The sequence below is a fragment of the Vigna umbellata genome, chromosome 1 (assembly GCF_029865625.1).
Source record: "Vigna umbellata cultivar VRB3 chromosome 1, Vumbellata_1.0, whole genome shotgun sequence".
Lineage (NCBI taxonomy): Eukaryota > Viridiplantae > Streptophyta > Magnoliopsida > Fabales > Fabaceae > Vigna > Vigna umbellata.
The window spans coordinates 14,741,771-14,757,357 of record NC_142165.1 but is presented as its reverse complement, the minus strand read 5'-3'; the positions used below and the strand labels follow the sequence as shown (position 1 = coordinate 14,757,357).

The 15,587-nt window shown below is 29.1% G+C and overlaps 2 protein-coding genes across 4 annotated transcripts; one reads left to right on the top strand and one right to left on the bottom strand.

Annotated features, from left to right (window-relative positions):
* Positions 1–3,841: 3,841 nt before the first annotated feature.
* Positions 3,842–4,840, top strand: LOC124835194 (uncharacterized). The gene has a single exon (XM_047310094.2). The coding sequence runs from the start codon at positions 3,885–3,887 to the stop codon at positions 4,566–4,568; it is 684 nt and encodes a 227-aa protein (XP_047166050.2). The 5' UTR covers positions 3,842–3,884; the 3' UTR covers positions 4,569–4,840.
* A 5,937-nt stretch (positions 4,841–10,777) lies between these two features.
* Positions 10,778–13,185, bottom strand: LOC124835190 (DNA N(6)-methyladenine demethylase ALKBH1C-like). Of its 3 annotated transcripts, XM_088104615.1 has the most exons (5): positions 12,964–13,185; positions 12,363–12,434; positions 12,144–12,279; positions 11,540–11,884; positions 10,778–11,223 (listed from the first exon to the last, which is right to left on the bottom strand). In XM_088104615.1, exons 2-5 carry the CDS (start codon positions 12,395–12,397, stop codon positions 10,948–10,950), a joined length of 792 nt encoding a protein of 263 aa, XP_087960741.1. In that variant the 5' UTR covers positions 12,398–12,434; positions 12,964–13,185; the 3' UTR covers positions 10,778–10,947. The 3 variants fall into 3 exon arrangements, with proteins under 3 accessions (XP_087960741.1, XP_047166044.1, XP_087960743.1); XM_047310088.2 differs by having other exon boundaries at positions 12,144–12,434; XM_088104617.1 differs by lacking the exon at positions 11,540–11,884 and having other exon boundaries at positions 12,144–12,434.
* Between the last annotated feature and the right edge of the window lie 2,402 nt (positions 13,186–15,587).

The following is a 15,587-nucleotide window of genomic DNA, read 5'->3' as shown; positions in this document are numbered from 1 at the left end:
TTTTGTTTCATGAACTTTTTTTATTTGGAAAACTGAAATTACTTTGAAAATATTGTTTAATTTTAGTTGGTTATATATTTGTAGAATCAGAATTTATGTTTTATTAATGATATTCAAGTGGACGATTTACTTAAATCTATGGGCCATGAATTAGTTACATTTTTGTTTTATAGTGTATATGTGAATTTAATGTGTATTTTCAAATTTTCATATATTTCTTTTAAAATTAGAATGTTAAAAAAAATTGCACGTCTTGTAGTTAATTATTTAAATAAATTAAAAATAATAATTGAACTTCAATTTTTTAAATAATTACTTCACAATTAGTCATAATTTAATTTTAATTCATATTTATTTTTATTAAATTTTAATAACCCTTAATTTGTTCAGAGTATTTATTTACAACTTTTTATTAAAAAGTAAAATTTAAATCTAATTCAATTTTATCAAATCAATTTAAATGAAATTTATACTATTTTTATATATTATAAATCATCTTTTCTTTAGTTGAAATAAAACTTTTAATATTTAATGAAAATTTTATCTTCTATAAATTAAGAATTATTTATTGTTTTTGGTAGATAATATTGAAATTTGAGAGTTAAATACGTACTCACAATGTTAATTTTTTTTTTATATTTCTCACTGAAGTTTTCCACACTGGCGATGATTGGAAGATGAAAAAAAGTATATTCTTTTTTTATGATATTTTTAGTTTTTATTATTCTGAATTGACATAGAAATGTAAAGTGAATACTTTCTATTACTATTTTAAATATGTTTTTCATTGTTAAAATTTTAGTTAAGATTAGAATTAGTTTATTTTTAAAATTTTGATTTAATTTAATCTTCAAACTTTAAAAATATATGAATTTAGTTTTTTAAAATAAATTTTATTAAATTTATTTAATGTTTTAAACGTTTTTTGTAATAACATTGGAATTGTTTATACGATTTATCACATTTTGGTTAATATTACTGAGAAATATGTTTAAAGCGTTAAATAAACTTAATAAAATTTAGTTAAAAGAACTAAATCAATATATTTCACAAAGACTAAATTTAACAAAAGTTTAAAAAAAAAGACTAATTCTAATTAAAATATATTATAAATATGAGAATGGTTTTATGGATATTTTTATTAAAAAAATTAAACAGGAGATAAATTCTTATAAAAGTATTTAAATAAAAATTAAAAATAAGTGAAGTATATAAGCAATAACTATCCCACTGTTGAAAATGGACCTTTCTTCTTACACTTCTATAATTTCAATCCGAAGCTCCATAATTTTTGAAACGTCAACTTTGTCCTTCCATAAATAAATTTAAGCATTGAATAGTGGTGGAATTTAGGTTTAAAAGGATTTGTCATAATGTCCAAATTACAATGTCATGTAAAATTATTACTTAATTTTATTTAAATTAATCGTAAATTTTTTATTTCATCTTAATTTCTAAAAATTATATTCTAATTTAATACATTCTTATCAATATTAATTATTATTTTTAGTTTAAATAATTACTCACTACTTATTATACTATAATAAATAATCACTCATATTTCATTGTAATACAATTTACATTATTTACAGCTTAACTTAAATTACATTTTTACATATAAGAATGAAATGATGATTGTTTCGGCCAGATTTGGATGACCCTGCTAAAACACGTGAGTTTGTCGAAGACCGGGCGGACATTGTTGAATCCCACGAGCCGAAGCAGACCGAGCGACTTCGTCTCTAGGGGACACTAGAAGCTGGCAAAAACCGGACGATTACCTCTTTGCTGAGGGCTGGACACGCTGGGAAGGATCGAACGGGCTCTCTCGTCTTCAAGTCCTGGTTGTAGTATTCGTTCTCTCTCCTCGTTCTCTAAGTCGGGTGGTCGGATACCTGTCAAAAGCACTCCGACGATCAAGTCAGTAATATGACAGAGCGATCTGTAATGCGTGTATATATTTCATCGTAAGCCATCTATCGAGAAATCATACCTGAAACCTTTATTTATACGGATTGTAATGAGCTTTTACCTTTCATGGGCCTGATAACGGCCCAATCATACCTTAATCTTCATTAAGGGCTTTATTCAGTCATTAATGTTTAACCGTGTAGTCGACCTGGGTCGGTTGGGATGGCCGGTCAGAAGGGGTGGTCGGCCAGAGACGTCAACCCGGGTGGGCGACCACTTGGTTCTGCTGATCGGTTAGCTTGGACGCTCGGTTTTGATGGTCGACCCGGATGGGCTACCTTTGGAAGATCGCTCGTTCTATGTATGGTCGGTCTAAGGACAACGTTTGCTTCGACGCTCAGTCCTGATGGTGACCTGGGTGGACGGCCTTGGGACAACCGTTCGATCTGTCTTGGGAGAATCGTTCAATCAGGAGGACCGTACGGTACAATAATTTTACTTATTTTATCAATTAATTATTTGTTTTAATAATTGGCTTTCTTTTCATAAATTTTCATTTCATTTGACTTCAAATCTCACAATCTTTTCCGTAATATATATATATATATAGATAAAATAAAATTATCAAGTTTTTTTTCTTCTTTTAAATTCACTTCCAAAACAAACACAAACTAAATAACGAAAAATCTCCGATAAGTCCGTAAAGTAAAATTACGAAGTAAAAAGCATCTGAAAATGTGATCTTGAATAAAATAATGGAGAAATTGGAGGAAAGTAGAACTTTAAGTTTAATTATTACATAGTAGTTGCGTAGAATTTTCTCACGCGTTGAAATTTTCTAACCTACCTTATAAAACAATATATGCAAATCCAAAATCCACTAACCAAATTAAATGAAAATAAAACATTTACATACTTAAACTATTATTATAGTGCATATTAACAACCATCTTATTCAGGTAATAATTTATTTACATAATTGTTGACATTACATTAAACAATTTAACATTCAAATTCATATGTGAAAACAAAAATTACATTAAGTAATTTTTGTGGTTGTTGTGTGAAAACAATCTGTCTCCTTCAAAACGCGTGACATAATTGGCTCGTTGATTTGAAAAAAAGATGCCTTTGAATGTCTACATCAATCAGAAGTTTCTATTATTAATACACGAAATATAAAATTCGTACGATAACTGTTAAGGTACATCCAACGGTGACGTAACACGTTTGATTAATATATGTCATTTACGATTAAAAACAACCGTTGACTGACTTTGGGTCGTTTTACAAATTCTACCTTATTATATAAAAAGACTAATTTTACATCTAATAAGAATGAGATTATTCTGTTGATGATTAGTCGTGCTTTCATATCATTTTAAATATAAAAAAAACATCTTTGAGATTGATATTGATAAATAAGATATAAAATATTTATCTACCATATTACTTTTTACTGTTAAAATAGCATTTTTAGGTGTTATACAAATTATTATACAAGGGTATTTGGTTTTCTTTTTTTATTTATGTAAAAATGTTGGATTAAAAATATTTAGACATTTTTTTAGCTAAGAACCTTAAATTTTATTAAAAGAAAGGGAGAAAATAGATTTAAAAAACAATTGAGAAAAGTTTTAAAAATCTTATTATTATTTTCCAATGCTAAGTTAATCCACATTACATGAGGAAATGATTTTTTTAGGATAGATAATTATTTTATTTTTATTATTTTGTTGTTATGGAAAGAAAGAGAAAAAGTAAGACAAAAGATTGATATGATAAAAAAAAGCAATAACAAAAAGTTAGGTTAATAAAATAGATAAGATGTAAATTATAAAGAAGATTCTCAGATAAGTTTCTTCTATGTAACTTCTTAAATACTCTAAGGATATTCATGTGTATATATATCCTTTCACAATACCTTACACTTACTCACAACATCACTTGTGATAGAGTCAATATCAGAACACATGGATCATTTGAAGCATCCAAACTCCAAACTTAATCATAATCACTCACTATCCCACAAATTCATCAACAAAATGAAGACTTCAATCCAGTTTCTGCTCTGTTTTTCTCTGTTCTGTGTTTTATTCTCTTCACTTCCTCTGTTCCTTCAATCAGTGAAGCCATTCCTCATGCAGTTCTTCAGCTACATGGTCGAAAAGAGCTACATGTTCCTTCTCTGCAATGGCCTTCTTGCTATAATAGCCATGAACTCTGGTCTCGTTTCTTCCTCTTCACCACCAACCACTCATCACAGTACAGAACACCCTGCAGTAGTTGAAGCAGTTGAAGCAGTTGCTCACACAGAGAAAAACATCCTCCCAGACTCGAATGAATCAGACATTGCTGTTACAGGACCAATTTCAGGCGAGGAAACCGAATCCCCACAAGAAAAAGAAACTATTTTGTTCATTGTAGAACAAGAAAATGTGGTATCATCATCGTCGGAAATGCAAGAGGAGGAAAAGGCCCTTGCCATCATTGAAGAAGACGAGCTTGCAGTGGATGACAATGAAGAGTTAAACAGAAAATGTGACGATTTTATTAAAAGGATGAAAGCAACGTTCTCTTCCAATAACTTGGAGCTACGAGCCATGGATGGTTTCTATTTTTCTTATCAGAATTCGCTGGTGACTGTTGTTAATTAAATAGCTAATCTCAGAGTTGATCTTCTTTTGGATTAATGACTTTAACTAACATAATAGAGTGTCATAGGTTTCAAAGTTTTTTTTTTTGCTTCTGGCCGCACATATTTTTGCTTGTAACAATCAAACATGCCCTTCTCTGCATGGTTCTATCAGACTATGTTGTGTGCTCTGTTTTTTGGACAAAGCTCTGTTTTTTGGACAAAGTTTGTTGTATGTTCTGTTATCTGTATTGTGTTTCAATGTGTAATGTCAGAAGGAAGCTATTTAATGAATGTTTACTGATTAACTTCAATAATGTTTCTTCCCAGAATAAACATTGTTTAGGTTTAGACATTCAACTTGAATCCAATGGAATCTGTTCAATCTCAAATTCTTTTATAGGTAAAATTATAATATACTAATAACACACATAAATCCAGTTTAATTATTTTTTTTCTCTTTTAAGATATATAGGAAATTGAACAAAATTTTCCCTTTTAAACATAATTAAACTTATTTTCATGTTTAATTCTAACATATTACAAGTTAATAGTTGTTTTGAATTGAGGGCGAATTGAATTCAAAATGGTACATAGATCAAAAAGCAAGGTTGAATGAAATGAGTACTCGTGGGAAGAATTTTTTAATATACTCAAATAATAAAGTATATTTTAGTTGAAATAAAACAATAATCTGACGCGTGTCAAACGAGTGGTGTACCTTGAAAGATTCTTATGAAAAAATGTTCAGTTCTAATCATCATCTAATTTATCTTCAACGTAGCTTTTATGAAAAAAAAAGGTTTTGTATAAAGTTTAAACTAACAACGATTTTTTCCACGAATTTTCTCATGTTTATTATAGTAATCTTTGGCAGTAATCCGATGATTGCTTACAATGTTCACAAATAATAAAAATAGAATTGAATATGACTTTCTCTTCGTTAATTACATAAATTATGGTATTATAAAATACAACTGTCGTGTCTTGTAATCACACTGAAGTATCTGCTGTCAGAAATATCTATTTTTTCTGCTGTTTTAAAGACTTTCTACAATATATAAAAAAAGTTTTTTATTATTTTATAGAAACTAAAAATCAGAAAGAAATATGATGTTATTAAATATTCATTGCCAAAAAATACATATATTTTTTATTTCAATATCAAATAAAAGACATTACAAAAGAGTATTGACTAGGATGTCACAGAGTGAAGAAGGGACATAGTAGTTTCTTTCACCGAACAACGTTTATAAATATTGAAAATTCAAACGTTGTGTTTCTGAACTTACCCTACTAATTTGACACGGTCTTTTTCGTTGCCAAAGAAAACACTAAGCAATTCTTTACTTGACCTGTCTCATTAAGTCTTCTCAGAACAAACAAAATCAGTCTTCTCAGAACCTGTTTTTCCGCAAAATCAATTCAACTTTTACGAATGCTGGCCTACGCTGTTCTTCATTTAACACATAATATAAAAATAAAATAAATATAAAAAATAATTTTTTGTATTTTTAGAAGAAAAAAATTAGGCATAATACCCAATTTTGTCCCCACTTTGGTTCGGAAATCTCAAGTTAGTCCCTTTATAGAAAAGTGAGTTTAATGGATCCTTACTTGTAATTAATTGACTCTAATGAGTCCCTTCCATTAAATAGAAGGAAACAGAGTTAGTGGACTGATGATGTGGCAGTTGTCTTTGGTGAGGTGTCAATACGCAATTGACATAGTGCTTACGTGGTGTTAGGGTTCCCCATTTTCAAATTGGGTATTATGCCTATTAAAAATTGGGGATAAAGGATTTGGGGCTCATTTGTTCGAGACTAGGGCATGTCCGAGAAAGAAGACAGAGGCAGGCAGTGATCGTTGTCGCTTCCGGAGCAGTGGTGGTTCGCGGTTGGCGACTTCTTCTTCGTTGTCAGTGGTTGTCTCTGTTTGGGGTTCGTTCTTTCGGGTTCGCTGTTTGGGGTTCGCAATGTCTTCGAATCACGGTTGTTCGTCTTGCTCATGGGGGAGCTATCACGGTGGTTCATCCAGAGGATTGGTTGGAAGCCAAATATGCCACTGTGGGGAAGCTGCTGTGTTGAGAGTGGCAAAAACAATTAAGAACGAGGGGAAACAATTCTGGGGCTGCCCTAACTACAAGCGGACAAGAAATGAAGAACTTCAAGGATGCAATTTCTTTAAATGGCTTAGTGAAGATTGCGTAGATGATACTGTTGGTACTATTGCAAGGCAAAGGAGGAAGATTAATAGTCTGGAGAAATGTGTTAGGGAATGTCAAAAAAGGGAGAAGATGTTAATAACAATGATATGTTTTCTGGGATTGATTAATATCATTTTCCTTCTATTTAACGGAAGGGACTCATTAGAGTCAATTAATTACAAGTAAGGATCCATTAAACTCACTTTTCTATAAAGGGACTAACTTGAGATTTCCGAACCAAAGTGGGGACAAAATTGGGTATTATGCCAAAAAATTAAAAATAAGAAATTGTTACCATAGGGTAGACCCGTCCAACAAGACACGACAGCATACCAAGTCCAATGGACCGAATGATCGGGTGTAAAATGACTTAGAAGTCATTTGGTGATGACAACAGTTGAACAGAAATAAAGCACAATCAATGTGGTACCGACTATTGATGATTGTATTAATGATCATTAAAAGGTAAATTAATTGGTCAAATTCTTATTAACTTTATAAATAGGTTGTTGGGAATCATACATTGATTAGAGATAAGGCCAATTCATAGTATATAAGTGGGTGCAAACCTTACTTAACAAGCCATTTTGTGGAGTTGAGTTAGGCTTAAAGTCCATTTTTTAACATGGTATCAGAGCCATGGTTTGGAGCCTATCGTTATTTGTTGGACACATTGTTTCACCTGTTATCGAACCACCCATTAATGTCTATTCTGACTCAATTCATAGTATATAAGTGGGTGCAAGGTAATGTTTTAGGTTTAGATAATCGCATTGCTTTAGACCTCCAAAAAAAACTTTTGACTTGCGTCGGAGTATATTTTGTAAGTCACCCTCTATATACGAATCGATTACCAAAATTGAGAGAGAAGCAAACCTTCCACAAAGACAAAAATAGCATATAAGCAGTATGCTCATCCTAATTCAACATAAACATAAATGATAGTATCATATAAATGTAAAATTTTGTTATCAAATGGTTATTTTTAGTCTCAAATAATCTTTTTCTATCTTAGTAGAGCCACCAGCATAACGTGCACATCGCTCTCAACTTCAACTCGTTTTGTTTTGAAGATAAACCTTTTTCAAGCCACGTTGATATACAAAAATAAAAACGCAAAAGATGGAAAATAACAATAATTTATCAAAAGCAGCAAAATACTGTGTGATGGACAAAGATATCCATAAAGGTTTAATGTCTCAATAGGTCCCTATTTTTGTTCAGAATTTGAAATAGGTCCCTTTATTTTTTGGCGTCTCAATTGGGTCCTTATTTTTGTTAATTTGATGCAAATAAATCCTTTCCGTCAATTTCATCAAACGACGTTAATGAATGTGTGACGTGGCCTTACACGTGTCAATACTGTCCTCAGGTCACGTCACACATTCATTAACGCCGTTTGATGAAATTAACGGAAAGGATTTATTTGCATCAAATTAACAAAAATAAGGACCCAATTGAGATGCCAAAAAATAAAGGGACCTACTTCAAATTCTGAACAAAAATAGGGACCTATTGAAACATTAAACCTATCCATAAACTAATGAGAGGATTAGAAAGTTGCTTTTTACTTTTTATACCAAGATAATCACTAACAAAGAATCTAACTTTTAATATATGAAATCAATGAAACTTATATTTTAAATTCAAGCTAATGTAAAACATTAAAATCAGTTAGTTTATTAATAATTCATTAACAAACCATTCGATGATATTTGTTAGGATAATAATATTTTGACTTTTTTTTAACAATTTTTTGACTCTAATACGGGCTAGGATTGGTTTATTTGTAATTTTTTTAATTATTTTTTGCCGACGAGTAATTGCAAGACAGCAATAGGTAATAATGCAGATATTGAAATTTCGTTTTTTGAAATGTTTCCTCCCAAAACCTAGTTTTTAGAATCTCTACATTCCAAAATCTTCCTCCTATTTGGTGAATGAAGATATTTCTTATGCCACACACTCTACTACTCAATCTCACACACCCTCACTCACTTTCTACAAAAAATATCATCTTTAATTCTATATTTGGAATCTTTTTCTAATATTATATTCATAACATATTCTTTTCTCATCGATTGTATTCAATTATCACGAAATAAATAAAAAAAAATTCAGTCAAAATTTCAAGCGAAGATTAATCTTCAACCAAATTATACTCATGAGAAGAATGTTTTTCAAGATATTAGTTTCCAAATCCAACAAGAGAACAAATAATTATTAAAAAAAATAAGCATGCCAAATTTGTGAAAGTGGTTGGTATATCAATAATAATTTTTATTGATTGATAATATAATTTGAAATAATAATAATAGTGAAAAAGAAAAAAGTTGAAAGCATGCAAAAGATGTAAATGGTTAAAAGAATTTTAGACCAGACCAGAAGACAACGTGAGACAATGCTGTTTCCCAACTTTTCTTACCTTTCTCATACACTTCTCTTTTCTAAACTTTCTTAGGGTCCTCAAAGTTTCAAAATTAATCACAAAACCCTCAAACAAAACATATACAAATATTATGCAAAAAAGGAGACCAAATATTACCCTTTTCCATTTTTCCTTTTTTTTTCATCATAATCCTTTGTTAGCTCACATGGCTGGTTGTGAATTGATTTCTTTTGTATAGAACTTGTTAAACTATAAATATGAATTGAAAATATAAATATCAACTTGATAACAAGAATGATACACTTTGTGTTTCGATTTCATGCTGCCCTCAGAAACAATTTTTATACTTTAAATAAATAATGGAGTAAAATTTATATGCCTTTGGAGTGGTAAAAAGCTAAAAGATGGTGGAAAAAGAAAAGTGAAACTTAAATTCAAGAAAAAGTAAAAGGAAATGAAAAAAAAAATATTATTTATTTTGTAATCAGATTCTTTCTTTATTTTTTCCTTGATTAAATACAAAAATATATTATTATGATGATGGTTTTGCTCTATTTCAAACGCTTCTTTTAAAATGCATATATGATACCGTTCCCTTGAGTCATTTACATCAAGAAAGTTTAATATGGAAATATAATTGAATATTATAATATTAAAGTGAACTTTTTTTCAAATCAATGTCTTTTTAAACCAAAACGTCGTGCTTCTTTTTCTTTATCAATTTATGATTTACGATTTGATTGAATAAATATCATCTCTATACGATTTCTCTCTTACTTTATAAACAAATTAGTTCTAAAAAAATATTAACGCTAAAATCTTATACACGGATGAACTATTAAAAACTCTTAAGAAAATTAAAAGTTTATAAAAAATTATAATAGTATACTTTTTATTTCAATAAAAACGTTTCTATATTATTTAAACTCCTTTTACTCATTAGTGAGTTATTGTGTTCAAAATATGTTTATGGTCGGATGTCTGCTAATATATCAAGACAGTTCCAATAAATGTTTTATTATAGTGAGTATATAGTTTTTTTTTCTTTTTTTAAAAATAAAAAATCAACTTCTCTTTTTCTTTTTGTCTTCTTTAGATTCTAACTAGGAGGTATTAACAATTTAGAAATTTAAATTTGGAAATTAGTTATGTAATTAAGTTTGGTAAATAGATTTTTATAAGTATGATTATATAGATATGTACACGGGGTTAGAAAATCATGATATATATAATTATAAAAGTCTAAAGTATAATATATATAAATAACATTTGAAGTTTAACTAGTCGTTTAAACTTAGTATACCTATTATAATTATATTTAATAGGTATGAGATTTGTGTTTATCACTTAGTCACTTAAGTGACAATGAAGTTGTAAATTATTATTATATGGATCACTCAAAGTAACACTTATTTGTTTTATACGATAGAAAAACATTGATTTAATATATGTATATATTTGAAATAAAAAAAATCAATATAAAATCGACACATTCATTTTCTTTTACTATGCCAAAAATATTGCTCAAATACTAATACGGATGTTTAAACAACAAAACACGTTAATCTAATTAATGGTTTGGGGTTTTAGAGAAATATCAAGACTCATCATTATAACATTTAAATGAATTAAGGTCAAAAGAAAGAATGGGTTTCACCTCTCTCGTTCACATACCTTTGTTCTTGAATGTAAAGATTCATGCTAGCACTGTAACATTACACTTAGGCAATGATAACTAGTGAGTCCAAAAAACATGTCTATAAGAACATAACTAGCAATTATTTGCATTACATATATCAAAGTGCATTAAAATTGTCTGAATGTAAGATTGAGTCGACCAGGAGAAAGACAAGAATCTTTCATCAATTCCTTTGGAGCTGAATTTGGGAAAATTGCTGGCACACCATGAAAAACATGTCGTGATTTACCACCAAATATCAGCACATCTCCAGAATTTAGAGCTACACTATTTGCCTTCTTTGCATTTCTCTCATCCCCATAAAGAAAATATGCAGAATCACCAACAGAGAAGGACACAACAGGCAACCCTTTTCTAAGACTTTCTTTGCTTTCATCACGATCCTGCATCAAGCAATTTCGAGTTAGATGCTTGAGAGAGCTTGTCCATATCTTAGAATATAAAGTGACTAACATAGAAAATGTATGACATATATTTCGCACAAAAACATGAGTTTGATAAATGCAAATCATGAATACCAAAAATATAACATACTAAGCAATGCTTTAGTATATGGAAATCTGAAAATAGAACAATAAGACAATAATACAGACTAAAACAATTACTATATTGACTAGAATAACCAATAATAGCCATATATTTTCTTCAGTTCTGATAATGAAAATGAAAATACAAAGTTTAGGAAGTTTAGGAGCTAACTTGATGAAGACCAAGCTTTCCACTATTTGTATAAAAATTGACTATGCAAATATCAGGAGTCATAGAGGGAAGAACTTCCTTCTCATTACATGCTCTGTATTTCTTTTTAGTCAAAGACTGAGCTTCTTGGATTGCTCTAGTAACTAGTTCACTGAAGTTATTGGGAATACTAGGAGGAATGGTACGATCAAATGGTCGCATCTTTCCATATTTATGGGTCACAGGATTCCAATTCCTACCAAGACACATCATCCTCAATTGCATTGGAGTTCCATTTGGATTTAGTGGTAGATAGAATCCTCCAAGACCAACGCCAAGTTCACGACAAACTTTCACTATTTCGACCTAAAAGTATTAGAATAAGTTTTCAGCTGATGGCAGTAAAGTGTGCAAAACTATGGATAAATGGGGCAAACCATGAAATGCATTATGCCACAATCCAACAATAAAGAATAGAGAAAATTGATTGCATGCTATGTATCATATTCTTATACACAATTAGCTACTTTCAAAATATGCTTCTGCTTGCCCTATTAGTTGATGTCAAGTGAAGCATTTTATAAGGAATTACAATACAGTCTGAAGTAAGTTAAAAATGAAGTACCTGTTCATCATGACTTAAGAATTTTTTCAAGAGTACCATACCAGGTCTCAACACCGACCCATTTGTCGGTTTCTTCTTAAGAATTCTACTTTCCTTGTTTTCTCCATGTAAAGTAGCTCCCACCGAACCACGATTCCTTCTTCCACGAAAGCAAATATCATATGGTTTGATGTAATCTGGCTCCGTAACAGAAGAATAGAAATTTTGACCACCACTTACATAGTTTGAATTGTTGTGTCTATTATAAGGTCCATTGATAGAGTTAGGTTTCTTCCTCCAACATTGAATATTCTGAGGTCATTCATTCACAAGTTAGCCTTTGAAAACAAGAAAAAAAAAAATAGAAAAGAGATACATTTATTTGCAAAAAGATAAAAGAGTTTATTTGTGTAAGGGTCTATCCTCTATTAAAATATTATGTACGTAAGCAGTGTCAAAATAACATGTACAAATCAAAAGTGTTTCAACAAGAATTTGAAGGTACTGGGGTTACACATAGTGTGATTCCTTAAAGCGAACTGTAAACCTAACATTGATTTGTATACAGATTTTTCAAATAGAAAAGATACAGAAACATAAAAAATATAAATAGGAGAACATCACTTCAGTGCCATGCATCGAAAATAACACGCCGTATCAAAGTGTTAAGGGTCAAAACTAAATTATAAAATAGAAAAAATAAATCATAATCATTTGAAGGATCAAATTTTTTGAAGGATCAAGGATCAAATTTTTCAACGAGCCTAAAGCAATCTATTATTTCAATAATATTTTTATTTCAATAAGAAACGCTTAAACAAAAAAATTTGAACAGATGCACCTTGATGGGGAATGGTGAATAAGGAAACGTCGGTGATTGGAGGAGCGTTGCGGCCATTGCGAAGCATGTCGGCCTTGGTGAAACAGAGAACAAAGAAGTCGGCCTTAGCAAAACAGATACCAATTTGTGGAGAAACATCACAAAAGAAGAAAGGAAAATGGAACGCAAATCTGCGAAATTGAGAGTGTGTTCAATATAGAAGACAGCGCCAAGATATTTGATTTCGTAGTCGCTCTTTCGTTAAAGGATATCTTAACCACTTTTTATAACAATTTTTTATACGTGTCATTATTTTAGTGATAAATTTGAATTTATTTTTAAAAAAAATATTTAAAAAATGTTATAAAAAAAACTATTTTCCATTCACTAACCCAAATATAATATCTCATATATAAAAGGAAATATATCATTAATCCATAAGATATGCTCTTTATTTTTTATTATTGATTTTTATAACAAATATCATCAAATTAAAGATTAACAAAGCAAAATATTTAACAAAATCAAAGATGACGTCAATAACCACAATAAAATATAGCCTATAAAACAAAAAGACCCTGAATACAAAAACTACCATTTCTTGAGAAATATTGTTGTCAAATTTTGAGTTAGAAACTATACATGTACCTTTCATATATTGTCAACCATAAATTAAGTTCAAATTTTTAAAAATTGTTAAGGACTTTAATTGAGATTAAAAATGTTTTTTGATAATCTAATTTATCATTATGTGATTGATTATATGACTATGGACAAAAAAAAGTAATTCAATTATTGTTTCTTAATAATGGTAAATTTTAGTCTCTTAAATTTAATTCAATCTTTATATTTAAATTTTGACTTAATTAATTTTTATTTTTTTAGAATATAGTAATGCTGCTCAATTTTAAAATAGGACTAAATTAATAATTAAGTTTAATTTGAACTTATATATATATATATATATATATATATATAGTATATTAATTTTTCTTTTTAAATTTATACATCAAACCACTCCATCTAAATATTAAAATTAATTTATTTTTTATATTTTTAATTTTAATTAAAACATTTCTAATTTAAACTTAAGAAATTTTAAAATATTAAAAATATAAATATAAAGTGAAAGGAACATAAATCAAGAAAAAAAAAGTTCAAACTCACAAAACCATATTCTCATCCCAACAAACTACAAACATGCATGAAAAAAGATGATAGAAATTATGTTTTGCATTTTTTACTTACACACATGCCTTCCACGTGTTAGTAGGAATTTGAATTTGCATGTTTAGTTGTATTGAATTTGCATGTTACCTTGAATTGAATTTGCATGTCAAGATTTTGTTGACCCCTGCAGTAGAATAAAAAAGTGTGCGTGAATTCTGGTTGAATCCGTGTGTTAGAGCGAATATAAGAAAAGAATATTTGACAACTTTATTTATTTAAAATTTAAAATTTACTTTTGATTTCATTCAATATCAATGCTTTCTTTAGGTTAAGAGTGATTTCAATTCGTTTAATTGCATTTGATTGCTTTTGATATTTTGGTTTTCATTATGAATGTGCATTAGACTTTCAGAATAGGTTTGATTGCCTTTAGAATAGGATTTTGCCTCTGATATTGATTAAAAGCATGAATTCGAATTGAACTTGCTGTGATTTGGTGAATTGAGTGGACTTTACTCATTTAAAGTTCTGAAAATGGACTTAAAAACTCCAAAGTGGGCATATTTTCACATAATGTCTTCCTGAAATGTAATTGAACACTCTTTACACCAATCTTTGCAATTCCAATTCTGATTTCTGATTTTAATCAATGATTCATTGTTTGCTTATTAGTTTTAGGTGTTTGTTGTTGAATTGATCTTCATTTTAGTTTGTGATTCTTGTATTTCAATTTTTAGTTCCTGTTGCATGTTTTACATCACTGAATTTTTATTCTTTTCCTATATTCACATTCCATTTCTTTCAGTTCTGTGAATTGGTGATTATCATAATTTTAGTTTAGATTTTTGTGTTACTCAAATTCCTTTTTCATTAATTTAATTTATTTGATATCTTGTTTTGATTGTCAACTATCCAGAACGTGAATATAGAATAGGATTTTTAGGCTTCTTTAGTTTCAATTTCCAGATTTAACTCCTTGTTTCTTTTTACATAGTTAATCATGGTACATATAGTTGTAGGTTATGTTTTAGGTGTACATAAGTAGTAATAAGTCCATTTTAATTGCATTAGTGTATTATGTCATATATATTTTACACGAGCATTTAAGAAACTAGAATTAAATAGCATTCATAGGTTCTGTTTTAGGATTAAAAGGTTCCATTTATTCCTTCATTTACATTGCATCTTATTTTACTTGTAGATACATATAAATACACAGCATTCTTGCATTAAACCATTACACATTCATTCATCATTTTAATTTAGGTTTTATATTCTATTATAATACATTCTTTTATTTTACATTTTTTCATTTCTTTTTTTCTTCAATCGGATTCTAGTTTTAGTTTCTTTTCTTTTTAATTTCATTCTTTTATTTTCCCACCCTGTATTAGTAGTTAATTAGTAAATAAATAATATAGGAATTAACTCTACATTTAAAAATTTAATTAACCGTGGTTGCTCCTATACTACAT

Excerpts from the sequence above, each read along its gene's own strand:
- LOC124835194 (XM_047310094.2), top strand. The coding sequence starts at position 3,885 with ATGGATCATTTGAAGCATCCAAACTCCAAACTTAATCATAATCACTCA.
- LOC124835190 (XM_047310088.2), bottom strand. The coding sequence starts at position 13,101 with ATGTTTCTCCACAAATTGGTATCTGTTTTGCTAAGGCCGACTTCTTTG. Across the intron at positions 12,435-12,963 it reads ATTCACCATTCCCCATCAAG|AATATTCAATGTTGGAGGAA; the intron begins GTGCATCTGTTC and ends GAATGACCTCAG. Across the intron at positions 11,224-11,539 it reads GAAAGCTTGGTCTTCATCAA|GATCGTGATGAAAGCAAAGA; the intron begins GTTAGCTCCTAA and ends TGCTTGATGCAG.